At 43.2% G+C, this 27,368-nt stretch overlaps 1 protein-coding gene across 5 annotated transcripts in view; it reads right to left on the bottom strand.

Moving 5' to 3' along the window:
* Window positions 1-470: 470 nt before the first annotated feature.
* The window catches only part of tacc2 (transforming, acidic coiled-coil containing protein 2), a 46,028-nt gene continuing 19,130 nt past the window's right edge, over window positions 471-27,368 (bottom strand). Inside the window, exons 4-22 of one of the 5 annotated variants that reach the window (XM_030107326.1) lie at window positions 24,729-24,986; window positions 13,758-13,861; window positions 11,879-13,301; window positions 11,663-11,698; window positions 10,651-10,708; window positions 10,361-10,568; window positions 9,919-9,968; window positions 9,685-9,794; window positions 9,270-9,423; window positions 8,697-8,843; window positions 8,251-8,343; window positions 5,210-5,356; window positions 5,050-5,126; window positions 3,902-3,945; window positions 3,309-3,317; window positions 2,008-2,168; window positions 1,776-1,882; window positions 1,369-1,489; window positions 471-1,262 (exon numbers count right to left, since the gene is read on the bottom strand). In XM_030107326.1, the coding sequence (XP_029963186.1) occupies window positions 1,197-1,262; window positions 1,369-1,489; window positions 1,776-1,882; window positions 2,008-2,168; window positions 3,309-3,317; window positions 3,902-3,945; window positions 5,050-5,126; window positions 5,210-5,356; window positions 8,251-8,343; window positions 8,697-8,843; window positions 9,270-9,423; window positions 9,685-9,794; window positions 9,919-9,968; window positions 10,361-10,568; window positions 10,651-10,708; window positions 11,663-11,698; window positions 11,879-13,301; window positions 13,758-13,861; window positions 24,729-24,986 (3,373 nt within the window). In that variant the 3' untranslated portion in view covers window positions 471-1,196. Of the gene's footprint in view, window positions 1,263-1,368; window positions 1,490-1,775; window positions 1,883-2,007; window positions 2,169-3,308; window positions 3,318-3,901; window positions 3,946-5,049; window positions 5,127-5,209; window positions 5,357-7,375; window positions 7,436-8,250; window positions 8,344-8,696; window positions 8,844-9,269; window positions 9,424-9,684; window positions 9,795-9,918; window positions 9,969-10,360; window positions 10,569-10,650; window positions 10,709-11,662; window positions 11,699-11,878; window positions 13,302-13,757; window positions 13,862-24,728; window positions 24,987-27,368 lie in introns of all 5 variants that reach the window. The other 4 variants (XM_030107327.1, XM_030107325.1, XM_030107328.1 and 1 more) reach the window with 4 other exon arrangements.

Below are 27,368 nucleotides of genomic sequence, written 5' to 3'. Positions count from 1 at the left end.
CCAGTGGCTGCATGTTTTCGACGTCTCCCTGCATCAGTGCACCCCAATCTGATGTCAGTGTCTTCATCAGGCTTGTAAAGAAGCGCAGTAATGAGCCTCATTGCAATCAGGTGTGCTGCAACTGGGAGAGACGTAGGACAGAGGCACTGGAGGCCGGAGTTACCCCTAATTCATTCTATGTGGTCTAAGTACAAATTGGTGAACACAAGCAGACTAAAATCTCAGCTGGTGATGGTAATAATCCTGCAAGCAGGGAAGGTTAATTCCACCCTTTTCTTTTCCAAACTGCAACATCTTGAATATAATTCTGGCCCTTTCCCCTTGCCACAAACTTCTTGCTCTTAATCTGTTCCATCCTAAGAACTGCTGAGGTAATGCGTACTGTGATGTGCAGCACTTCCCATGGAGTACCATCCAATATCCAGAGCAAAAACATGTTAGTAAGAGGAATAAGAAGAGTGAACTCAGCAGGCTGTATTGCCATCTTTTATTGCACTTTGTAAGCAGATGCTGTACAGTAGCTGTGCAGACAAGTTATTCCTCAGTGTGACAAACGACCATTGCAATGACTAGAACAGTTCCATTCAAAATTAAATTACTTCTGGTCACAACTGAATACAGTAACAATTAGTTTGCTTTATATCAAAATAAAATCCTCAAAATAAAGTTCCATCAAAAAAAAAAAAAAAAAAAAGCTATGACAAATATCTACAAGGATACATGAGGAGAGCGGAGGATGACAAAAGAACTATTAAAAATGCAGATGAGTCCGTCCTACAGTATATACAAAACATTAAATTCTTTTTCTTTCTCTCTCACATGCAAGAAGCTATTATGACTGTTTGAGTGCTTTAGAAGTGGATGAGCATTTCACACACACACACACACACACACACACACACACACACACACACACACACACACACACACACACACACACACACACACACACACACACACACACACACACACACACACACACACACGTGATAAGGGAGATTTTCTAACCCTTTAAACCAGGCCCCTGATACAGCACGATAAACTGACACATTAAAAATGTACACGGTAATTTAAAGGAAGCCATTCCTGTGGATCAAGTATTCACAACATCTGAGGAAAAGAAGTAAATTCCAACATCACATGAGCTGTAGGTTGTCGGAAGAGGGATCCTCTGTTTCCCCCTGGCGTTGCGGCTGTTAACTCTTCCCCATCTTGGCAATGAGCTCATCGCAGATCTTTGTTAACTCTTCGATCTCTTTGTTCTAAAATAAAAAAAACAAACAAAAAAAAACAGTGGTTTCACACTTCATATGCCCGAAACTGCATAGATACTTTAAAAGGAAATATTTTTTGGAATAATTCAGGAACCTTTTGCTCCAGCGTGCGCTCCAGAGAGTCCACCTTCATCTGCTCCTTCCTCAGACTGGCCTGGTAGGCCGTCTGTTCCTGCTTGGCCTTGACTCGCACCTGAGCTATCTCTGCATTCGCCCTGGAGACACAAAAGTTATCGAGGCACCTGTTACCTCTGCATAATTTTCATACGCCTGGAAAATCCTAAGAAAGCAAAACCTTAATATGACCAACACAAATAAAGAATTGATCTTCAGAAATATTGAATACATGGACTGAAGCTAGTCTATAGAAACAGTTAATTCAGTGACTTGTATCCAAACATATTTCAACTGATCATTGAGCTATTGTGTAGTTATTGCCGTTCCTTCCCTTTAATGGAAATAATATTCACTGCACAATAATAAGGGTATTTAAAGACTTACTTGTCCAGTTTCTCCTCTGCATGAATCTTCAGAGCCTGATATCTCTGCTCCTCCTTGCGGACCCTTGACAGATACTCCTGTGCACATTTCTTTAAGACCTCTTCATTCTGAGGGGAGTGAAATATCTTGATGACTCGCCATGAGGGGGGTCAAAACTAAATCTGAGATCTACTTACAAGACCGGACATTCAGACAAAAAGAAAAAAATAGTGACAAGTAATTTGTACGTTACCTTGCGGAAACCTTCCAGCACATCTTTCATCTTCTCGTAACGCCGGAAGAGGTCAGCCAGAGACTTTTCCACAGAGTTGAGGTCAGCTAAGGCCTGGTCCTTCTCCATGATCAGCTGCTGGATGGTATGGTGGGAGAGAGATTTCTCCTTCTGGTCATCCTCTGAAGGACAGAAGCAAACATGACATTAGCCATCCGTGTATTAACAATGGAGACGGCTGTCGCGAGTACATACGTTATTCAAAGACGTTTAACTCACACAAATACAGACTATTTGATATTTTTGGCTCTATGTCACAATGGATTTGTGGATTAGAATGACTTAACAACACTTGATCACACTTTTTGTTATACCCATGTAGCATGCAAACAAAAACACTGACCGATGGAGACGCCAAAGACACTCGTACACCAGAGAGACACAGCTGCTCGTCGGTTTGCTTCGAGTGACTTCTAGACCAAACTTTTGCATTTTACAGCCACGTCAACCCCCTTGGTTGACCATAACTGGCTCAAATGAGGTAAATGCAAAAATCAGAATTGAATGAAGATTTATATGCATGATGCATGTGATAGAACTGCACTAATCATATATAAAAGATGAACACTTTTTCTACATAGTTTGTTGTTGTGGACATATCTTTATCTATTTGAACTGCTAAAGTTAACAAATATTACCTTGAAATGGTTGATAAATAGTAAAAACGGAAAGATACTCACAGAATGTATCATTTATATAAACAGTGGGACATTTCCACATTTGATTTTCAGATACTAAATATACTGTTTTGAACTGGATTTTAACCTCGACACACAATTCTAATTCTTTTTCTTTTTGTGGCCCCTGAGGCAAACAAAAGCCCATCCCTGTTCTAGACCCTTCTGCATAAGATGATTAGTAGTTCCACTGTCTTTCTACTTTCCCACCACAAACCAGGACTGCATAACTTATTCAAGCTGCCTGAATGCAACCCTCCTCAGTCATATTCAAACTGAAGATGCTCATGCACGACTTTAGATGCACACCTGATTAAATTTGCACGATTCTTTACCAAACATGAGCAACTGGAGGATGATAAAAACTGAAAGTGAAGAAATACCAAAAGATTCTTTCTTTATTTGACCAGAAACCAAACAGCGAATGTCTCGAATTTACAGGACGGAACGCAACAAAATGGACAAACGTTTACGTCACTGGATGAGATGAAGAAAGGGAGCACATCTGCTCCGCTCTCTGATGGACGGACGGATGGAGCGATGCGAGCCGACAGACTTAATGAAGGGCATTTCTGCTTTACTCACCTGGCATGCCTGTCAGGGTTTTTCAAATAGTAAGGGGCAAAGATGAGAGCAGAACAGAAAAGAAGGGACCGTGTTAAGTCAAGCTGGGAGGGCAAGACACGTGAGAGAGCCGAGTGTTAGACATGGGCAGAGACAAACTGTTCCTTTTTTTTTGGTGTGACTGTGCTTTAATGAGAGTACAAATGGAAATCAAACACCAGCGGAAATCAAATCTTCGGGAAGGTCCAGACGTGCCAAAGATGATGTAGGTCAGAGCAGCAAATCGTGATTCGGAGCCGTGAGCTTGCAGTGAAAGTCAATGAGTCCAGTGAAGCTGTAGAGTGAGTGCCTCCCCTTCCACTGACCTCGGAATTTACTTTATGCCAATTAAATGTGAACGTAAACACGGAGCAAAGCTGCTTTGGTGCAAGGGTTGAAAATATTGACTTGTCTGAAATCAGTGGCAGGGGAAAGGGACTCAAAAAAATATTTAGCCTGTCACTCAGACTGCGAATAGGCAAGTACAAAAAACAGTGGCAGAGATGGGGGAGAGACACCAGATGATAAATTAAATTACTGTGAGTTAAAATCAAACATTTTTAAGACGGACTCACCAATCATCTGCGCAATTGTCTTCTCATACTCTGCAACAATTCTCCTATGGAAGACAAACAGTGCATGTTCAATTTTTCCAAAGAGGAGTATATCATATAAGCTTTACATGGAATTGAACACATCTGCATTCAGTAGGTTTGCCTGTGTCTTTCACTGGCCTTTAGCAAATTGAATATAAAATTGAACACAGACAGTAGAAAATGTCCTGACACATTAAAAAAGAAGATTTGATGTGACTTCTTCTAAAATTTAGATACTCTCAACAGTGTTTAGTTTTTTTTTTTATTTTCTCTCGTCATTCCAGTCTTGTTGCTGGAAGTTTCCCCAGACTCCAATCAAAAGGGGAAGAGGAACCAACAGAAGGCTTTGTTTTGATAAAATCAGGTTGCTAAATGTAAGAGGATTGATTAGCCATGCCTCCCACTTAGCCTCTTAGCCCCTCCTTATCCACAGTCCAATCAGTCAAATGAAGTAAGCTCTTTCTTATCCATACTGAGAAGGGGCCAGCTGGACTCACAGCCACCACCTGCTGACAGAGAGCAAGGCTGCATCTCTCCAGTTCCCTGGACCCCAATTAGGAGCCTCTGTTTCATCCTGAATTGATCGTCTGAAGACAATTGCAGTTAAAGCCCCCTTGTGAGCGATGAGATTGTTGTATAAACCACCAGACAGCAACTTTAAGCATGAAACATTTTCTTAGTTAATGTTTAAACTGTACAATTTGCATAGATATAATTTTAAACAATTAAATTCTTCTCTCCTTCTCCTTCTTATAATGGTGTTAAAAATGTTTTATTGTTTAACATGCCTTTTTTTTTTTTAATTCCAATATTGTTCGTTTCCAAAAAAAAGACCTTGTGGGGAAATAAAATCCTGCACCACTAGAGCGCGTGGTGACCGTGAGACTGACATGGACCTCTTTAACTTGCTTTCCAGTCTGCTGCTGACCATGGCTTTGCTTGGCAGTTTAAGCGTGTTAAACTGATCAGCGGGTTAAACGCTGGCTTGAGAGACATGTGGCATCACGCACACCGTTATTTACTGAAAACAACAGAAGATCTCACATCTCAGCTGCTGAGTGTGCGGCTGTAACACCGGCGGGATGAAGGTGATGAAGGTGATAACCACAAAAGGGGTGTTTTCTTACCTCATCTCCACCACTTCCTGACGGCTGTCTTCATACTTCCTCTGCCACTCCAGCACTTCTTTCTCCTTTGAGACAATCTGAGGATGGCGACAAAATCAATTATAAGTTGCTCTACTTAAACTGTCAGCATCTCAATGTAAAGAAACGACTTTGGGGGCACCTCTTCCCGCGCGATGCCCAATGAGTGGTCCAGATCTCTGGGTAGATGAGGGCTCTCCCCTTCTATGTAGGCGGTGTTGGTGGTGTTCCTGGCATACAGGGAGTTCTTGGATACGGCATTCTCCACTGAAGATGATAGATCTCTGTGCTGCTTCCAGGAACCGAGGAACAAGAGGGACAGGAATGGAAACATAGCCCGTTACAAACCAGATCAAGCTGCTGCTGGGAGACCCTCACCCTCGGGCTCACACGTGCATTCTCATCAGGAATCCTGAACCAAACCAAGGCAGCATCGAACTATATCAAAATGTGCCCGCACAGCAAAATCAATATGTAAATGAGGCAAGCTAGTGGTGTTCCTGAAGACTTGGTCAGCCGCTACATGATTGGATGAAACAGTCTTCATTGCCACAGTATTAGCCATGTGATTGGCTGATGCTGCCCCCAGCTGAGCGGTCATGGTCACCTGCTCATCGCAGTAGCTTGGATGTGATCGGGGCCAGGCAATGCAGAGAGGAGCAGCTGATCGGATACAGGAGAGGGAAGATCGGAGGGCGGACAGGGCAGCAAAACTGGTCTTACCTGTGTAACCTATGATTCCCAAACTTCATACAAAACCAGAGAAGATTTAGCTTTTAATATTCATGTTTAAAGAGAACTTTTTTTATTGGAAAAAAATAAACTGAATATTTAGGGCAATACACATTTGTGCTGCTGCACTTACATGGCTTGTTTTAAAAAAAAATATTTATGGTGATCATCTTTTCGGATTAATGGGATTGTGAATCTGGAAACATTTAGTTTGAAATTCTCACATGATGCATTGAAATATGATCAATGTACCGTAGCACACTGAGAGACACATTACAGCGTTTCCGTGGCTGTTGAGACCCAAACTATACCAAGAAAAAGAAAAAAAAAAAAAGAAGAAAGAAAACCTAATCCTCGCATAAAACATCATTCCAAAATGCAAAACCAATCCTTGTTCTAGTACCACTTTTGGTCCCCTGAAAGTCTGCTCTGAAAGGGATTTAGTCATCCTTGGTAGAGCTGGATTACAGGGGGATTTGGTGAAATGCTGGGGGCTCACAGTGGACAAGGAGCAGGAGATCTACTAATACTTGGGAAAAAAAGAGTTAAGTGTTTGGTTTGGCTCCAGCAATAAATCCCTTGTTCTGCTGAATGTGAGGACTAGTCGCGTTGAGGTAACCATGGATGTCTTTTTATATTTAGTCTGGCACAAACAGAAACATTAAAAGGATAAATACAGACCTCTGGACCTGTGGCGATAACAGTGAATCACTCTGGATCACATGTCAAATAAAAAGCATCTTAGTTCCACTTGGAGGAGAACTGTTGGCAGAACAAAATAAAGATTTGTAGAAAAACTACTTAAAAATAGCCTGGAATGGAGTGCTTTTTTCTCCTCTATGGTCCCTTCAAGTTTGTCTCACACAAGTGCAGAAAGCTGCACAATGCAGAGTTTAAAGCCCGACTTCCCAAAAAAGAAAACTGCAAGTGTTTCATGAGGAGGGAAGTTCATCAATTAAATCTGTTAAAACTGAACACCCAGACTTTTAGAAAAACTTAAAAGAAAACCTCAGATTAGGCAGGCTTAATGTAACCAAAAACAGAACAAACCAAAATTTAAATTCTAGACAAACAACATTCAAAACAAAGAAACAAGTGACTGGAAGACGACAAAAAGGATGCTAGATTTAACCGCCGAGAACACGACTCGCTCACAGGGTACAAAGCACAACTTTACTAGACACAAACGAATCTCGGGTTTCTTAGATCTACTGGAGGTAAAGTATGCAGCGCAGTCTCTTCGTATTTGGACAATGATTCTGCCTCAGCAGTCCAACTGGGTAAGACGGTAAATATCAGCTGTAAAAACAAGGCATCTTGATCCAAACTGGGCAAAAAGTACAGGAATTACAGCCACTGCATTTCTTGCACTGTACAGAAACTGAGAATGTTTTGGGCAATGGGTTTGACTGAAGAATTTCACTCATTTTAAAGTGTAAAAATCATTATTTTTCTCATAGAAAAATAAGATGTTGGACACAATCACAAGTGTTAATAACCAAATACTTGGACTGGGCGGTAGGTGAATTAGGACAGGATCGGACCACGGGGGTTTCACTCCAACAGGTACTCTTACTTTTAATAAGGGGGAACCGTTGATATTCCAACGCCGAGTGGTGGGTTTCTTGAGTCGAGACTGTGAAATGTGTAGGACAGCATGAGACATGAAGGGGAACCGGGTTGGGATGCACCTGCCCTGACTTTAAGAATTCCCATCAGCTTGACTTTACACCACCTTTTTCCTTCATCAAGCAAATTCCCAGATTTTGCTCAAACCGAACGCTGGACCACCTGCAGCTTTTGTGTTAGTGCTGTTAGTTGGCAAAAAAGGACCAAATCACAAAGCAAGAATGTGACTGGGTATTCAAAACACTGGAGGCACAACATCAGTGCGGATGGGAGAGTAACTTAGGCATGTCGTCTCTGCGGCTAATGCTCCATCATTTACGAGATGTCTCCAGTCACATTCGTGTCCATGTAAGCACGTCATGAACAGAAAACATGCATGTCTCTCAACATGCATAAAAAAGGCAAGGGACTGAAAGAAGCCACACCACTGCGTCCCCCAGGGAGCCACCCTACAGGGACTTGCTGCTAGTCGGGGAGGAAGCTGGAGGGAATAAAGCCATGTTAGAGATTTGATATGTGGGGAAGCAGAAGTGACTGTCTGTGGATGTGGCGGTACAGTCACCTGGTTGATAAGGCCATGGGGTTCAAAGTCACACTCAAAATGGTGTGATTGAGGGGGAGAGTAAGCAGGCTGAGACACACCCGTGCACACACACACACACACACACACACACACACACTACAACCGCGCACGTATGCAGTTCACACACACCCCCCGCATTTCGATGATCATCCATTCAAAGTTGCATCTTTTCTCATTCAGACGTACACTCCCTCATACACACTTGCATCCAGCAGGTGCAGGCTAACTCAGCGCAGTACCTTGGGGGTTACAGTGGAGAGGGAGGGGCACTGAGAGATGTTTTTGGCTACCTGCAGAGCCTCTATCCTCAAGGCAGCAAGCACCAGCTCCTCCTTGGCCACACACATTTGGGCCAAATTTCAGGAGAAGGGAGGAGGGATGCGGCCCAAGGATGAAAGAGCAAAGGGAAACATAAAAACTTGAGATGAGCACGCACACTTGAGCCTGTTTACATCTGTCTGACTCGTTAATCTTTTTCAAGTGTCAAGCTAAAAACTGCAACCAAAGGAGGAGCAGGGAAAAATGTAAAATAAAAAGGCAGGATGAAATAAGGTAAAACGATGGAAATTAAGTTTGCACAACATACATACACACACCCAAACACACACACAGTCACATATGAAAACCATAAAAGGGAGACCTGTCATGTGTATCGTGTGCAGTCATGTGTGGTCTGTGAACACACCTGTAGCTTTTGGGCGAATGCTGTGGGGTTGGTCTCGGCCAGGTCAGGCTCCAGGTACTGCAGGGGGTCATCGATTTCACACAGTCTGTCTAACGGGGAGAAGGCTGGGCCTGGAGCCGGGGCCTCTGTGGGGATCTGGCTAGACGGCTACAAGGGCACCGGAAGGAGTAGGTAGGTAGGTAGGTACAGGAAGGGCAGGAGGGCAGGGGACAGCATGGCAAAGCGCTGAGTGTTTTTTAGTGGCAGCACTGGGAGCAGACTGACTGATTTTAAGCTGGGTACTAACAGGGAGGAATGCATATTTGTTGTCTGTGACAAGGCTTTGATGAAAATCACTAACTGATGGCGTTCATGCTGGAAAGCTGAGTCATGGTCGATAATAAAGGTGCAGTGTGGCTCTCTGTCACCCTCTTGTGGCAAAAAAAAAAAAAAAATCACCATGATGTGAATGTAAAAAAAACCAACAATCCCCTCAAATGAATGCAACTGCACACAGATTTGAAAGCTATTCACTGTGCTCAGGCTGTTCTTGTGTGTTTGTCATTTAGTTTTGAATAACAGCCTTAGTCTCACCTGTTCGTCCCTCTCTGTGCTCTGCGTTCTGCTGAGCGCCTCGCTTTCCCTCTTCCGGCTCTTTTCCCCCGTAGAGTCCTCAAGGCCAGACCGGGAGCTCAGCACCGGAGTCTTCATACCTGCTGTGATCTGGGCCTCCATCTCCTCAAAACTCCTGCACGGAATGAGAAAACCGGCCACCGAGGGAAGGGAGAACAAGGTGCGGCATATTACGTACTGTATATGATGAATGAGGGTGTTAATGAACACATGGCACAAGCCTCGGAAATGCATATACAGCATTCTCTGCCATGCTATAATTATCATGGTAGAGAATAAGAAAGAGGCCAACACTTTAAGATACACAAAACAATCATGTAATACCAAAAAACAGCTGTTTTGAAAAATACCAAATGAGCAGGGATGCATGTTTTACCCTGTGCAGGGAGAGCTGGGCTCAGATCCATGGGCACACGTCGTTTTGGTTAAGTTGTCGGACACGGAGTCCAATTTCAAGTACAGAGACGGCTTCTTCGCAGACAGGGGCTATTAGACAAACAAAATGAATGTTTTTCTTTCAATCACAAACGTATTGGAGATATAGAAATTGAAAAGAATACTACAATTAACAGACAACAAACCAAAGTTTTAGATATTAACAAATACTTACTGGGGAAGCAGATCCAATCTTCTCCATGTACTCGATTTCATAGTCTGGCACTAAAACAAAATGGGAAAAAAGGGGTATTATGTACAAAAAAAGATCAGGAAACACAAATATCTGGTGTCTAGATGTGTTCTAGTGGGATCAGAGGTTGAGCCAGAGCTGCCTGTCCTTCGATTCATATCTGACCCAGATGGGTTGAGCCACACAGCCTCTGGGAAGGGGTGGCTCTTCTGGAGGTCAGAGATCAACAGAGAAGTGGGCCAATAGGCTTATGTCACTTTGACCAGAAAACAAAATCAATAATATTGCTGGACGAATAAAAAGCAGCCTGGCTGATTGTTGTAAATTAGGACACATCCAAATATTTCTCCTGAGCCACATCCATGTCTGGTATGACGTCCACTAGCTGTTATCCGGACAAAGAATCAGACAGTTGATGCCTCACCTGGAGTCTCCTGTGGAAGACTGTTCTCATTGACAAAGGACGTTAGATCGCACGGCTGAGGGAAGTCTTGTTGGTCGGATTTCAACTCCGTATCCACGTTGTGAAGGGTTGCCCATTTATGCCCGGTGGAGGAGGCCAGCTTCTCCTCGTCTGTGGCGTGGTCGTCCTGCGAGTGGAGGGAGTTTGGCTCGTCTGCAGAGGGCGCATCCTAGAACACATGGCAGGTGGGAAACCTCGAAATATAAAGACAATAGTGATACCGCAAAAAGAGAAAATGAAGTACTGCATACCTGCGATGGGTCAGATAATGGTGACTTCTTTGGTGATCTCTTCACTCTGAAAGTATTACTGATGGAGGAAAAAAATCAGTTATCATTAAACAAATAACTCAAATTTTATGCCAATCCTTGGCATCCTGGACTACAAATTCATGTGAATATATTGTTACAAGAGCAAAATAAAGAATCCAAGGAAAGGTAGGCAGAAAATGAAAGGAAAAATTCGCGACATCACCAAATGTGTAATCAACCTACTTACTGTGCATGGTTCTAATAAAACAAAAAATATTAAAATATATATTGTAAAATATTTGTTATGAGTGCTGGATATTTAGTTATTACTAAATAGTGATGGCAAATGTTGAGTTTGTTAAGATGTCCTGAGTTTTTATTGAAATAAATGCCATGGAGCACACATGTTTTTGGAAATGCAGATGAAGGGTTCAGAGTGTGATGGAAACATGATGTATTATTACAGATTAATGGGTACTCCATAGTTTCTAAACATTTATGTATGGAATTAGAATGAAATAACAGCACTGCAGTGTGACTGCCACAAAGTAGAAGCACAGTAATACATTCCCAAGTGTAGTTTCTCATGATTCACTTATTGTCCAAGCTATTTAAGCACTATTACACAGACTACAGTTGGTGAAGATAAAACCCTTTTAGAAAGCTGGTCCCACCAAAACATGATGTAAAATTGCACAATATCCAGCCTACTTGTTGATTCTTTGAACAATTGTTTGATATCTCTCACCGGAATATGGGATGATTTTAAGGTACCCAAGTATGGACTGCACCAGTTTATTCAACTGACAAGCAGCTGAGATTACACCGTATATGATGGAGAATTGTAAACAGTTAGAACTGAGAGGATTCAACACTTCAGTGGATTTGTTTGTTTAAAACCAGTGTGACGTTTGTGTTAATAGGAGGAGGGACAACATGCTGCCTTGACAGTAAATTTGTGGTATTAGTGGAACAAAGTAGGAGCAATGGCTGTGTTTGTCCCTGTACTTACAACATACAACATAGAGAGGATACACCCTTGGACTTCCTGTGACATGAAAATACACAGATACAGGTGACAGAGAGACAGACAGAGGACACTGGCATAGCAGACGATAGAAATAGGAACAGACACAGACAAACCCAAAATCCTAACAGACATTCCCACATAGACTCCGGAAAAGAGTGTGTCTGTAAACGTATTTCTTGAAATAACATGTCAACTTACGATTTGATGGGAGTTTTCTTCTTTTTGGTTGGTTTGTTCTGGTTTTGATCCTCCAGCTCCCCAATGTTGTCATTATCATTTTCATTCTCATAGTCATTGGATGGCAGTTCAAAGGAGGCAGATGTCTTTGGAGGGGAATTGGACATCTTGTTGGAGGATTTGAACGGGTCTATAGAGTCGTCAAAGTTATTGGGGTCAAAGCTATAGGACGGCCTGGACAGTGTGGGGGAATTGGAAATACCTTTCTTTGATGTGAAAGGGTTGAAGTTTGGATCGTCCCATTTGTCAGGCTCAAAGTTATAAGTTGCTTTAGGGACTGGGATTTCGTTTTCATTGCCATTCTGGGTTGCAGCACTGCTGTTGTCCAGCTGCTCTATCTGAGCTGGAGGGGCCTTTTTCAGTCCCAGTTTTGGTTTTCTCAGAGGCATCTTGGCACCAGGCTTCTTGCCCACTTTCTTGACTGGAGGAGAGGCCTGTTGAGATGCCTCACAGCTCTCCTCTGAGTAGTCAAACTCCAGTCTTACGGGTTGACGCTTGGGCAGAATAGGTTGCTCCTCAGGGTTGGTTGTTGGCTCTTTACGAGGAGCCGGGGGACTTGGCTGCTGCGGTTCAGCAGCAGGCACAGGAGGGCTCTCTGGACGGGCAGAGATGGGGGCGCATACAGGATCTTTACGGCCGAGGACGGGAGAGTTAGCAATTTTACTTCCTCCAGTCCTAAAAGGGTCGATGTTCTCAAAATTGTCTGGATCCCATTTATAGGAGGCAGTAGGCGGGATGGGGGATTCGTCAGTGCCTGTCAGCGTACCAGGGAGGGGGGTCTCCTCTTGACACAGGGGTAAGGCAGGTAGTACAGGGTTCTCCTCTTGGCTGGTATGGTTGGTCTCCTCCGGCAGAGGAGGAGGAGTCTCAACACGGCTCTTCCTGGTTTTTCGAAGGGTTCCCCCAGGGCTCGGCGTTGCAGAGCCTACCTCCGGTTCCTCCTGAGCCTGAAGAGGGCTGGCAGTTCGGGGCTTTGCCCGCTTCTTGATTTCTGGGGTACTGCTCGATGAAGCTGGCCTCGGACTCTCTGGGTTAGAGTTCTGTCTGAGCAGAGGCTTTTTCTTTACAGACCCAGGACGAACTTTCTTGGGTCTGCGGAGTGTCCCAGGAGCACTTTCGGTGCCTACACTAAAGGACTCCGAATGTGGACGGAAACCTCCGGATACTGATCCGTCCAGCAAGCCAGAACTATCTAAGTCTCCACCCTGGAGGCTGAGCGAACGAGTGAGTGTGTGACTTGCTGAATCTGGGCCGAAATAGTCAATGTTGTATGTACCGCTGGCAGCAATGGGCTTGTTCTCATCAAAAGCAATGGACGGAGAACGACACGGTGGAGGAGCTGGGGTTAAATCAGATGAAGGATCACTAACCGAAGCTTCTGCAACTGTAGAAATGGAGCGAGAGAGACAAAATTTGGCATCAAGCTTTCTTCTGGTACAAAGGTAATAAACTCATAAATAAGTGAAAATGGATCACTGAATTTTTCACTGCTTTGTGTGTGATCAGGTGCCGCACTTCACAATTGAGACAGACAGTAAATACATTCAATGATGAGAGTGACACAAATAATTCTGTGTGGTTCTCTCAGCAGGTGAGCCAAATGTGTAAAAACACCAAGATGAGAGAAAGAGCCTGAGGTCTTGTCTTTTTAACATTCCAAAACTCTCTGCTCACTGAAGATAATCAGTCAAAAAAAAAATATGTCGATGTGAAGCGCAATCTCCTCCACTAGGTGGTGCAGCAATACTGAGTGTTGAATCTACTGTCTGGCAATAGAGTCACAAACCATGGATGTAAAGAAGCACTAGGCAAAAGTCATGAAACATTTCTTCTACTATACCTTTGATATCAGATAGCTGTTCTTTCTGGGGTTCAGTGGGGGAAACAGCTTTCACAGGGGTTGTGGATTCAGGGGTCTCAAAGGCTCCATCTGAATCTGAGCTCCTATAACAAAAGATAAGGACATACACACTGAGGGGCTACTGTGAATCCGTCCAATGTCCCTTAAACTGGAAGGATTTTACCGACCGCATGAGGATTGCCTGCATTTAATATTCACCGATATCAAATGAGATGAGCAACATCAGATTCAAGGCACGATTAGTTTCCAAGAAGGTGTTCATAATAGTGATCCATTAAATATACAATAAAACAGTTTTTTCAAGGTATTTTTTTTCCAGCAACTACTTAGCATACCCAGGAATCACAAACTGTATTTTTTTTAAAAAAAATTAAAAACTCTGAGCTGATTTTTGTTTTTTGCTTGTGGACACTGATGACAAGAGGAAATGCTGAATCTGCAGTGAGGTGACACATAAAGATACACCTGAGACCCAGCATTACCTCCATCACAACACATAGGATATCACTCATGCACGTCATAAAACCTCAACATCTAAGGATATTAGTGCAATAAAACAGGCAGTACTGCCTGAGGGAATCGTTGAATTGTAAAGTGAGAATTGACTGATTTCTGCAAGACAATGACCATAAAATCAATATGTCCTCATTCTAAGCAAAAGCAACATTCCTCCTCCTTTTTCAATACACAAGTACATCTGCAACACCGCTAGTAACACACCCAGGTCACAAAGCATGATGCTGGGATCAGTGCATGAGAGTGGACCCAGCCTCCCGTCCTGTCTCACCTCTGTCTGACCGGTTCTCCAGCAGCCCTGATCATGCTTTCATGACGTGAGCTCCAGGAGAGACGCCGGAGGAGCCCGAGAGCCGGATCCGAGTCTGGGCTGTTCCCATCTCCTGCCCCTCCCAGTAGTGTGTCCCAGCCCCAGCGAGCCCACTGCAATGGAGACAGAGCCTGCCACGCACTCACTGCCATGGCTGCCGGTGGGCTGCACCTCTCCGCACCGCGATGCTGCTGCCACGCACACAGGTAGGCGTCCACCGACTTATCCGACAAAGACGGTCGAATCTAATCTTTCCTCAATCTTGCCTCTTGGTTTTTCTACAGTCCAATATCCAAATGCCTTTGTTCCCCATCTACAGGCGATAAGCGTTGCACCCCTTTGTCATGTGCAGCCATATCAGCCCGTCGCCACTCCTCCCCAGTCGGAAATGATGTCTCCCAACCTAACTGAGACTGTCTGCAGAAGCCCACCTCCCGCAATACAGTGGTCCGTCTCTCTCCCTCTCTCCCTCTTTCGCAGCCGTTTGCTCCACACCCCCCCCCCTCCTTCTTTTCTCTCGCTCATTAGATTCTTTGCTGTTTCCACACAAAAGCAAGGTTACTACCCACCACCCGAGCCACACCTGATGAAGCATATCCTTATCATTTACTACACTGCAACATCTTTTATGTGTGTTATATCTATCAAGTGTTTGCCATTCAGTGGGCTAATTCTAAAATTATTTGATATGAAAGACATCCATACAGATTCACCACAAAGCCGTATTCAGCATCCTGTGGGGGGTCTTTAGTCAAAGAGACAGGCTTAGATTAAATGAAAGCCTGTCCCACGAGAGACAAGGGGAGGCTGAAACGCCATCTAGACATCAATGTGATCAATAACGAACAAACTAAATCTGGATGAAAGATTAAACAGTGTCAAAATAAGAGATTTGCAGTTTACTTTTTGCTGTCATGGTCAGGTTCTTCACTATCTCCTGGGTCACATCAAAGCAATAACATACAAGTGATGTATTTTCACTGGTATTGTGATGCTCTACTGATAACACCTGACTACACTAAATAATATAATGGATTTTGAGCATAAAATTGAAAAGGTGTTGTTCTTTATATGGTAATTTTAACTTAATATCTCTACTGATTATGTTCAGGTGCAGAGACAGCAGCACACGGTCAATAAGAGAGCTGGGGCCCGGTGCGTCCCAGCAGGATGAGGCTGGTCTGCCTAGTAATCCATCTGGATCAGTCTGTGTTAACCACAATCAAATTGCCAGTGACACAGGAAGCGCCAAGGGCAGGATCCATTTACATAGAGTACAGCTAAGAGACCAAATCAGCTCAGAAGACAAGAAGTCAAACCCATATAAAAAACACTATTTTGTAAATAAATGTGTTACATACCATTTAGCTATTAGGAAATTGTTATAATAAAAGAGTGAGCATTTCAATGCCACTTGTTTGAGAATGAATAAAAGTAAAAGATGCATTACAAAGTCATTAGGACCCTTTCATTGCTCCGTTTATGTCCTTGCAGAGAACATTTGTCATGCAACTGCAAGCATAGTGTTTCTATGGCAACAGCAGGTTATTCCCACCATATGCTCTACTACGGTGGCAAGAAGCAGGCAGTCCAACTAACACGCAAACACACACACACACACACACTCTCTTCTATTTTTAATAAGTACACAATGATTATCTCCTGAGATTGCATGTGGTGATTGTCTTGATTTAAATGTCTTAATGTCATCTGACAAACAAGAAATCAGACATAAAAAGTAAAAAATAAATGACGTTATGAATCAAATTGATAAGATACCCCACAATTTAACGGAATGCCCTCTGCATTAATGCAACTGCACTGTCAGCAGCTGTTATTTGGTTGCAAAAAAAGAATAAAAGGTGTGAGTGAACAGCCACGGATAGGGAGGCGAACATAGACAGACATAGACAAAGAAAGCAGGACCCCCCTCCGCCCCCCAACAGGCTGAGAAGACTGCCTGGAGACAGAGACGATGCAGCGTGAGGCGAGGAGGCGCTGCTTTTCAGGCAGCCAGACAGCTGCTTCCAGCCAAATCCAAGAGTCTAAACAGCTTTTATGGAGCTGGAGGGCGTACTCTAACCAGCCACCGGGGACAGGAAGAGACCTGGTCACCCACACATCAGCCAAAAACCATCACAATCAACATGCTGCAACCTGCAAGGTGTGTTGTCCATTGCCATAACAGGGAGAAAAGGAGGAAAATGCGACTGAATGAAAAGTGATCAAGAGAAGAAAAAGCCAAGCATGAATAGAGGAAAGCGGCTGGTCTACAAACAGCTGCGTGATTAGCCTCAATGGATTAACTCGCTCCATCATCTCTCGCTTGCCACTCTCCATCTGGGTACAGACTGCCATCAGTACCTTCCCAACAGGCTCCTCCTAGACTGTTAGTTCACTGAGTACTACCCTTTTTCACAAAAATGCATCTTCCCTTTGTTAGGTTTTCCTCAAGCAGTCATTGGTGCTTTAGCCTTTGACTCATGTGTGACCTGCTGTTATTATTTTGTGCATTTGAAACACTTCAACCTGCTCACTGCGTCAATAAATATTGATGTTATTACAGCCCATCATATAAAATAAAAATGAAGATTAAAAAATAAACAGAGCGGTGGATATTTTTGACTTGCATTGCTACCGTAATATCAAATTCAAACATATTTGCATCCCTGACCCTGAGTTTAGCTGCCATGTGGCTGTAGAGGTTCTTATCCAGGTTCCTGATTTAACTGGCGCCGGCTGTGTTTGATTAGCTGCCTCTTTGTGCTGTAGTTCTGTCTGACCTGCCTTTCACTCAGTCACATCAGACAGACTCTGTTTTATATGAAGTAGGTAAAAAGCAGTGTTGATAAATTCACCCTATTGGACAGAGGGACAAACTGTCACTGAGCAAACCCACCACGAGGAACAGTCACGGAACTAAATTAATGTAAAGGATTGCTTGTATGACACTAATATTTGGGGTGAATTCAACAGATACCAGATAAAATGTGTCTAAAATGACAGTCATCTCACCACAGGACGTGAAAACATCATTATTATTATTATTATCTTCAGAATTGGTGAATTGATGGAAAATGAGTGGTCCGTACTAAACAATGGATGCTATGAGACCAACAGAGGGAGCTCCTGAGCTTTAATCCACATGGTGAATGACTAAAGGGTATTACATCATTCCACCAAACAAGACCATCCCCTTTATAATGAACAAAAGCTTCTCCGTAGAAGCAATATAAAATGTTATGTAGTCACAGGTGAGAGGATTGTCAAGGCTTAAAAACAGGGAAAAACATTCAAGCAGATTTATTTTTGGTAGAACATTCCTCATTCACAGATAATGATATATTACAGACGCTCACCGTGCACAGGTCACATAAACATAACCTTACGAAACTAATGTTTCTTTCTCCAGTATCTGTCCTTCATCGCCATCAAGGCTAATTTCTAACATTAGAGCCTCGTGTCCTTCTGTCCAAGAAACCAACTCAGTCTCAAAACAAAGAAAACCATTAAGACAAAAGGGTGTCAGACTGAGATAATCTCTAATACCTCACACAATCTAATCTGAGACAACGCCAGCAGATGGCACATTAAAATAAATCAAATCAGGGAGAGGCAAAGAAGACAGATCATCAATAAGAGGGATGAGGGGGGATTTCAGTTGGGAGGTAAAACATCTTCCAATTTTGATAATGAAACTTTTTGCAAGGATCGTTCAGATTACTGATGAAAACCTACTGGAATGCAGACAGAATAATCTGACCCCTCAAGTGTAGTTCATCATTTCACATCACAGGTGATCTACTAAGCATTAAGGTGTGAAAGATACTTATATATACTGTATCTGTTTTTCATTTATCAATAGATGGAATAAAAATGACCACACTTTATTAATTTCAGGTATCTCAAAGCAATTAGCTCAGGTGGACTGGACTTGGTCATTCCTCCGATAAAACGTTCTGCCCTTTATAATTATAGGGTGGCTTCAACAGTTCAGGTTAGCAGCCAAATCCAGGGAGCAACGTGAACTGATGAAGTGACTTAGATAAGGGGAAAAGCATATCCTCTACTTTCCCAGATTCAACTGCTCTGAAATGTCTACCTGGACAAATGAGAATAAGCATAGACAGTAATGTCATTTGAAAATTAAATTCAATCCCAATGGAACATTATGTTTCCTTGTGAGTACAGTGGTCAGCACTCTTGGTTCACAGTAACATTGTTACTGGTTTGAGTCTCCCGGCCAACAGAGACTCTTTATGGAGTTTGCATGTTCTTCTGAGCATGGTCACGACAGTTGCGTAAAAAGTTTGTTCTTTGTTGCATATATTTCCTTAAATATCTGCAGTGAGATCTGCACTGAAACTTGAATTCGCTGTACTATTAATCATTCATTTCTACATCACACAAAACACTCAGTCCATTTCCTCTTCCCCTCTCTTCTGTTTCTCCCCTGGCCCTTCATCCCTTGTGCAGTAGCGTGTCTGAGATATAAATACAACAAAAAAGTGGAGCGCTCTTGCTCCATGTCTCTCTCTCTCCCTCTCTCACCCACTATTCCTGAGTTGTCCTCCGCCCCCACACAGCGTGTTCTATTTCAACACAGTCACCAGCTTCTGATCCCAGCGCGGCAGTCGCTCCATCCTTCCCACAGAACAAAACATCACCCCACCACCAACCTCCCGTCACTGTACTGCGCGGTGTTCTGGGTTACCACAGGATTCCCTGAAGCAGTATTGAGTTTCACGCTTTCACGCTGCACTGTAGTCGAAGCACGTGCTCTGATTCTCTCATCCATATTTACATCACAAAAGCAAACAACGTTGAGAGTTCACTCAGGTGTACTGGACTATTTAATAGTACTGTATTTAAAACATAAAGCAAAGGCTAAAAAGGTCTCAAATATGAATAATTAAAACTATTTTTTTTTAGATATTTTTTTAACAGTGACCTCTTGAACATTACGGGTAGCTGGAATCTGCATCATAAAATCAGCAAATCTCAGCCTTCATGTGGGACTGATGAGGGATGCAAATCCATTAATAAATCAGTAAAACTGTCTCCCAGCCTCTGAATAAATTACGACGGTGTTGTTTTTGTTCTCCTCCTCCAATCACCCCTGTGAACAGCATTAGAGCGCTGAGCAGACACGCAGGTTAAGCCAGACTCACATGTGTTCCTGAGAGGGACAGGGGGTCTGTCCTTGCTCCATGGACTCGTTGGCTCCCATCCTCAGCTAGCTCTGCCACCCCTGCCCCCCCTGCCTGCTCCTCCTCCACTCCAGCCACCCTCCACATCCACCTGCGAGCTCCTTGAGAGCGGACAGCCTGTGCCGAGGCTGAGCGCCAGCTGAGCTCGCCGTGCTGCAGTGCAGAGGATGAGCGAGGTCTTCTCGCATCAGGAGCGCAGCAGCAGCGGCCGATTCAGGGCTCCGCGCTCCACATTCATTCCTCAGGCTGGAGAATTCTGCTCCTCATCTGATGGTAAAATAATGCACCTCTAGATTGAAGAAAACTTCCAGCAAAAAAAAAAAAATGAAAGAAAAATCCCAGAACCCAAGAAAATGTGCAGAACAAAAAAAAAAAAAAGATCCTGCTTATTTGCTGTCTTGCATGTGTGTCTGAGGCGCCTCTTCTCTGTTTGGTTGTTGATATCTCTGCGCCGTGCTGCTGCTCTCACAGCCTCCTCCCCCCTCTTCCCTCACACTGCGCTCCTGTGCCTTTAAACAGAAGAGCGGCTTTTGTATGGTCTGCTACTGTGACTATGCAGAAGAGCCAGACAATAGTGGACCTCCAAACCAACTGTGAACCAGGAGCGCTTCGTCGGTCACTCCGTCAGTCCCTCCTCTTCCTCCCTCCCACCGTAAGAGCACCCTGTGAAAGCCAGGACCCCCACTTACAGAGTGAAAATGTCATTTTTTTGCCTCCTTTTTTCCACACAATGGAAGCTTCCAACACTCGGCTGAGCCAACCAGAGGGAAGCCCGAGGTAAACAATGGGCTCCGAAACTAGAATGTGTCATTCAACTCTAATCCTATTGTGATCTATTTCCTTAAAGGCCGTCCACAAAGAACTGTTATCGGCCGAAGCAGGCATTATACAACAAAGAACAGAAATATATATTTTCAAAATAAAAATGCATTTAGTGCTAACAAAACAAAAAAATTGTTGCTCTTGTTTGTCTTGCCTCATTTATTGACAACTGCATTTCTCACGAGGAAGAGAACAATGGCGGCCAGCAGGCTGACCTCCACCAATTAATGACCCTCTCATCAGGCTAAAGACAGGGAGAGTCCAGCTTTGTTCTCTACATTATTTTCTGTTTCCAGAAAAGTGTACGTCTTTGCTGGGAAGTTTCCCCGAGGAGTGGAAATGAGACCAAGAACAGGTTTCACAGATCAACCACTCATAAATGAAATTTGAGAGCTATGAATCTATTGTCCACTCCTGGGAAAGAGAGCAGTCCAGAGCTGTGTATAACAACTTCACCCTCCAGGATGTTAAATCCTGCAAAGTTGGCGTATCAAGGTTTCATGTGTCAAATGTCTATCAATGAGAACAAAAAGCCTGAGGTGACAGTTCCAGTTTCTTAGCTCAACTAAAAAAAACTGGTTCAGCACATTCAGAGCAGTGTTTGCATGTAAACATGAAATCCATTAACTGACGCTCACAGAGAGTATTGATGTGATCCAGATCTCGGATGAGCTCGGTGGTCGATGTTTTATGACCCCAGGGGACAAGTAAAAAATGCTGCCCCCTCCCTTTGCCAACGCCGACCCCTGTTCAAGAAAAAATATCGACTGCTCCTGCCATCTCTTCTCCCCCCTCAAATGCCAGACATGCATGTAGGGCAGCAGAGCTCCCTCTCCGTTGAACGGCCATTTTTCAAGCCCTGCTGCTTCAGGAGAGAGGCCTTACATTGCAGCCTCAACTGCAGAAAATGAAGAAATAAAAAATTAAAGAACTTGGGCACTGGAAGATACGGCTGTGGTAGGTTTTTTTTTTTTTAAAGATTTATAATGGCACTCAAGAGGAATTCAGGTCATTACACTCCACACACATGTAACCTGCTTGGAGGCTGTGAACGTTATGATACATCAGTCTGCTCTGCAGGCTGCTTGGTGCAAACCTGTTTCTGCTTTTAATCCTGTGCAATGGGGTTTTTCTCAATTATTGTATCAAGAACATTGCATTACTACATAATAACCTCTTTAAAAATATGAAATCCTCTTTACAGGTTCAGAAGAAGATGCTGAGATCCATTAAAAAAATCAGGATTGTTCAGTGATCTACCACAAAGATACCAACTTTTTTTAAATCATTTTTGCAATTTCTGTTACAATTAAGATTACCAAAGAAGTTATTGGTTTGGATTCAGTCCAGCTTCATGTCTCGCTTTCCATTCAGTATAAAATTATAGCAATGAAAGACAATGAATTGTAATGATTTCCAGTTATTTTAGTAATTTGAGGGTTTTGGGAACTTCAGCTTCACTAAGTGTGAGCAGCACTACTTTTAATATTTACTGGCACCAAAACAGTTTTTTCTTTTCTTTTTTTTTTGACCTGGGATTTTTTTTTTTATTGCCCATGAACAGTGGAGGTCAAACTGTAAAAGTCACTATTGTTTTTGGATGTCTAAAATTTCCAACTTTGGTGGGAAGCTGATGTGACTTAAAGAAAAATAATACATGTCTGGCATGAGGAGGACAAAGTCCTTTTAGTTTAGATGCAAAATGTAATATGCAACTACCAATAGCGTGACAGCATAACCTGTGACTAAGTACTTCCAGATGTTCCCTCTGTTTAGTGCACAGAAGTCCAGATACATTCTGAACAACTTTACAACTTATCCACTATTTTACAAAACCAAAAACAACCCTGAATATTTTTCCACAGTGATATTATGAGACTCCCGCTGATATAAGCCTGTCTGCTTCTGAGGCTGTAACACTTTTATAGCTTTTGGTATGTTTCCACAAACACACCCTCTCAAGTTTAATGCTAATGTAAATAGTTTCCAGCTTTCACTGCATCCTGCTGAATGTGGCAGTTCAGTTCTGGGTCTCAGAGTTGTGCTACAATCTACCAAAACAGTGCAGCCCCTAGTGGACCAATTAGGAAGAGCAATTATTTTCATTGGATAATTGCACCCTTGCCTCTTGTTTAGCTTTTTCTGACATACTTTGTTCTTCAAGTCATCCTCCAATTAATTCCGATTAGATTCACATATCTGTGAAAATAAGACCAACTTCTGTGGTTTGCTGTGATTATGGGAATATACACTGATCCAGAATTACTCAATCATGATATTTAAACTGTATAAAATAATATTTATTCAAGCTTAAATACTATTGAGATGGAGTTGTAATAGTAAATATCAGAACATACAAACAGGAAAATGTCTAACACCCAATACGATTTTTCATTTTTCAGTCCACGTTTCACTCTGGATGCCACTCCTCTCCACAAATACACAGGAGGCACTCAGCAGCCATCATAAATAATTAAACAACAATATACATGCATGACTGACATTCCAAAATTTCCAGGATTTTGTGATGAAATATCATAAATAAAAAGCTCAAATAAAGCACCGGTATCTATATTTGCCAAACATGAAGGACCACACAAAAAATATTATCCAGTTTGCTGCAGATGGTGAATGACAGCGAGGTGCAGGAAGCCCTGTGTTCATTCATGTGTGCAGCAGGTGACTGCAGCAGTCAGACAGCAGAGAGCAGCCACAGTCTGGCGGTGCAACATTTAGACTGGACTCTGCAGAGAGAGAACACCCTCTGCTGGCTGTAAACACCACGGCACTGTCAAAGTGGCTGAGTCACTCCCTCTGATAACAAATCACCAAAGACTACAAGAGGGACTGCGGACGAACGCTCAGCGGCATCACGACGGGGAAAGTTTGTGGAGAGATGAGGAAATTATCCTCATCTGAATGCAATCGACAAGGCTGTAGAAATAGAAACGAGAGTTTGATGAACTGAAACTGTGGCTCTAACTGATCACTGAAGACGCAAAGAGTTTTAAAACATGCTAAAAAATATACATAACACAGGAAAAAATTCATACTGGAGTCTCTCTGTTAAATCAAAAAAATGTAGTGTGTTGAAAATAACCTTGTTTACATTCGGCCCCTGTCCTTTAGCTACAGTCAGTATTTACAAGCCACAATTACATAGTGTATAGCTGAGTTTCCATAACCACTAAGTTCACATTAGTAAATCCAGTTTCCTCTCGGTCCATGTGGTGGGCGTACATAGCAATGCCATCGTGTCATTTTATGAGGGGGGAACAGGATGGATCACTGACAAAATATACTCAGGACTTGAATTATAAATGTGTATAAACAGTGTGACATAATTTAACATAAGCACTGTGGAGGAAAAGTTTTAATAATCCCTTATACAAATAATTTACTTTGCAGGGATTCAAAGGTGTATTCTCTTCCTCACTGAGAAGTGCATGCAAAGACTGATGCCACATTTGTGAGTGTTGAGCAGTAGCTCAAAGCTTGAAGGTTTAATGTTCAGTGACTCAACAGAAATGAAAAATTAAATGAGGTTCACCAAAACCCATTAAAGAAATTGAATTTACCATATTTCTGTATACTCAAAAATGACATGATTTAAAAAAGCACATAAAGTAAGTTTTGGTTGAAAGCCAGAAGATGTAATGTCTTCACATTGTAAAATATAATCGTTAATAACCGTTAACCCCAGTTGCTGTTAATAAACAAAACCTCTGTTGTGCGTGTGTAGGCTTTGAAAACCACTGCTTCAAACAAACTCATGTCATTAAATACATGGCATGTAATCCCCCTGTAGTCTGCTGTTTGCAAGCTTTGAGAATCAAGATCCACAAGGTGATCCACTCTGCCAGATGTCCAATTAATGCCGTAAATTGACCTCAACTGCCAGGCTCAGAGGATAAGGCGGCTACTTTCCATGAAGCAGGCTCACAGAATTGGTGTTGGCGCTGAATAAATACACTGTCAACTACATGAAGACACACATTCACATTCAATTTTAAGACACAACAAAAACTGGGGAATGCTACTGAATCAAAATACCGGAACACATGGACGCTGACACAAAGTTCATGGTCATACCTTACTGGGACGCGGCAGGGTTCAGGAGGTGCAGAAGGAAAAGTACGGCCTGGAGAATGAGGAGGAGGAGGGCAGGGTGATGCTGGTGGGGTTGGTAGAGCTTCAGGTCTGAAACTCCCTTGTGCTGCCGAAGAAAGACTACGAGCATCTAAGGTGTCTTGGAGGTGAGGAGGGAGGTCAGGCGGGGGGTGGCGTACAGACGCAGGGGGACAGGTGGGATTGGGGTGACCGCTTTCTGCCCGCTCAGCGAGGGAGGGCCTACAAGGAAGAGGAACACAAAACATCAACAGACGGGCCAAAACAACGCGGCCAAACATTGAAGCACAAGCTCAGTGTTCCTCTATTGCTGCTGTGGAAATGTGGATCCTGAAGTGAACCTACCTGAGAGCAGACAGGGAGGGGTCACGCTGCTCTGAGCTGACACCTAAACCTAGCAGTGACCTGAAAAATAAAAGGCTCACTCCCACCATCCTAAGAACCCTTTCCTAACGTCACACGAAACTGAATAAAGAGCTCCTCTCATCGGACCCTTCAGAACACAGTCCATGCTTGCTCTTCTCGTCCTCTGTCGGGAAGAAACCTGCGAGAGGGAGTCTGGCTCTGTCATCACCGGCCACCTGGTGGAGTGGATTTGGACCTGATCCAGGCCTTCTTATCAGGGGTGGTAGGCTCTCTAATCTGACATGCATTGCGATGGACGCCCGTGCAGCTGTTCCCCACTTGGGGCATGCCTCCCGTTTGAGCTCTAAAAATATCCCAGTAGCCTCGCAAACACAGCTTCACAATACCTCCGTCAACTAAAGCCCATTTACACCCCTCACGCCTCAAAACAACCATCTGCTGAGCTGCGCATTTCTCACGTCTCCTCCAGCTCCTTCCAGACTGACAGACAGAGCTCTGTTATTCCCCACCTCGCTCCAGTAAAGTCAGAACGTAATGGTATTTAATAGGCGCGTGTGCTTTTCTTACGGGCGTAGCGAACCTCCAGCTTCAGCATTTACACTGGTGTTAATGTCATTCTGTTATGTGGAAAAGTGCTTTTCTAATCACAGCAAATTGGCTTTCATACGACACACATCTTTCACTTTTGTTGTCTTTCTCGTCTTTTCACCCCCACCGCCAGAGCGACGCATGTGTTAGCAGCGTCTGTGGCCAACTTGGCACATGCAGCCTGGAAATAGAAACAACCGAGTCACAACCCAGTTTGAGCAAACTGTCATGAGACTGGCTGCTGCCTCCAAAGATGGACAGAAACAGTCCTGAAGAAGACAAGAAATAAAGAAGGCCGAGCACTGGTCTGGTTAGTATTTACAGTTTTGAGGCTGGAGGAAAATGATATGCACGGAGTAGCAGGGGCTTTTTTTTCCACTATAACAGAATGATTGAAAAAAACCTTTGACACAGTACATGTGTTCTTTGACAGCAGCGTATCCCCCTGCTTCACAGCAGCTTTGTTTTACTCTTACCACTAACATCTGGAGGTTGTAACAAACTGTTTCTCACTGTGAATAATCCTCCGGTGGACAAGGCGTCACAGGCTGCCGAAAGCAAACCAGCGCTTACCAAAGATTTAATAGAAGTATTTCTCTTAAATGGATAATAAACTGTTCTCTAACCTATATTTTTTATACAGAAGAATCAAAAAACACAAGTGGCTTTACTTCTCCTGCATTCAGGGCTCAGACACATTAAATGTCACATCCAGGAAACAGCTGGACCTGATAGATGCCAAGTCCAGGCAGCATGTTTAAAGTTAAACCAAAAAAAAAAAAAGAAAAAAGCATGATGTAATGACAGGAGGTTCATTACGTTTATGCAGGAGACAGTTAGTATGTGCCGTTCTCATATTCACACATGAACAAAGCTCTAGCCGCTTCACTTGTGCCGGCAAAAGAAAAATCAACCTGCAGTCACCATGGCAACGAGTCTATTTACAGTAGGATAAGTGCTTCCATGCATCACACTTCCTTTTAACTCCAGAAATATGGAGAGCAAATATCCAAAAGAGCAGAAAGATCCACAGTCTTTCAATGTAATGCTTCATGAGTAAAGCAGCTTTAGAGACGTTTGCTTCCTTCAAACTGACTACTGTTTCATGTTATTGTTTGTTGATATATTTGATGCCGTGTTACCAAGCAAACTAGCCAGATGGCATTTATGTTTCTTGAAACTGATCTTAAACTAACATATTAACTTCCAAACTGTATTATTCGTACAGGATTTTTGGGAAACTCACAGACGACGGTCTATCATTAGCGTTAGAGTGATTCTTGAGATTTCTAACAGGCTGAAGCGGCAGGAAACTCAACATGCTCAAACTTGCAACATTTTTTGAAAATCGAAGGAGGTTCATTTGGCAACTTTGTTCTGGAAAAGCCTCCTGTGTTTTCGCCTCGCTGTTCGTCCCTCCCCTCCACCCATCTGGAGAGGTCAGCAGAGACACAGCGTAATTAGCACTGGTTACCTACAGACCATCTGCTCCATCCACCTGGAAGGACTTACACAGACACAGTGGACGCCAAAGGAAAAAGGGGGGAGGAGCGCCTTTCAGTCAACTCACCCAGATTTAAGCCGCAGATTAATCCATCACACAACTTGAGGGGTATCTACTCCCAGCGATGGAAATGACTTCTGCTGAGG

Source organism: Salarias fasciatus, chromosome 13 (genome assembly GCF_902148845.1).
Source record: "Salarias fasciatus chromosome 13, fSalaFa1.1, whole genome shotgun sequence".
Taxonomy (NCBI): domain Eukaryota; kingdom Metazoa; phylum Chordata; class Actinopteri; order Blenniiformes; family Blenniidae; genus Salarias; species Salarias fasciatus.
This window is presented reverse-complemented; position numbering and strand designations above follow the sequence as displayed.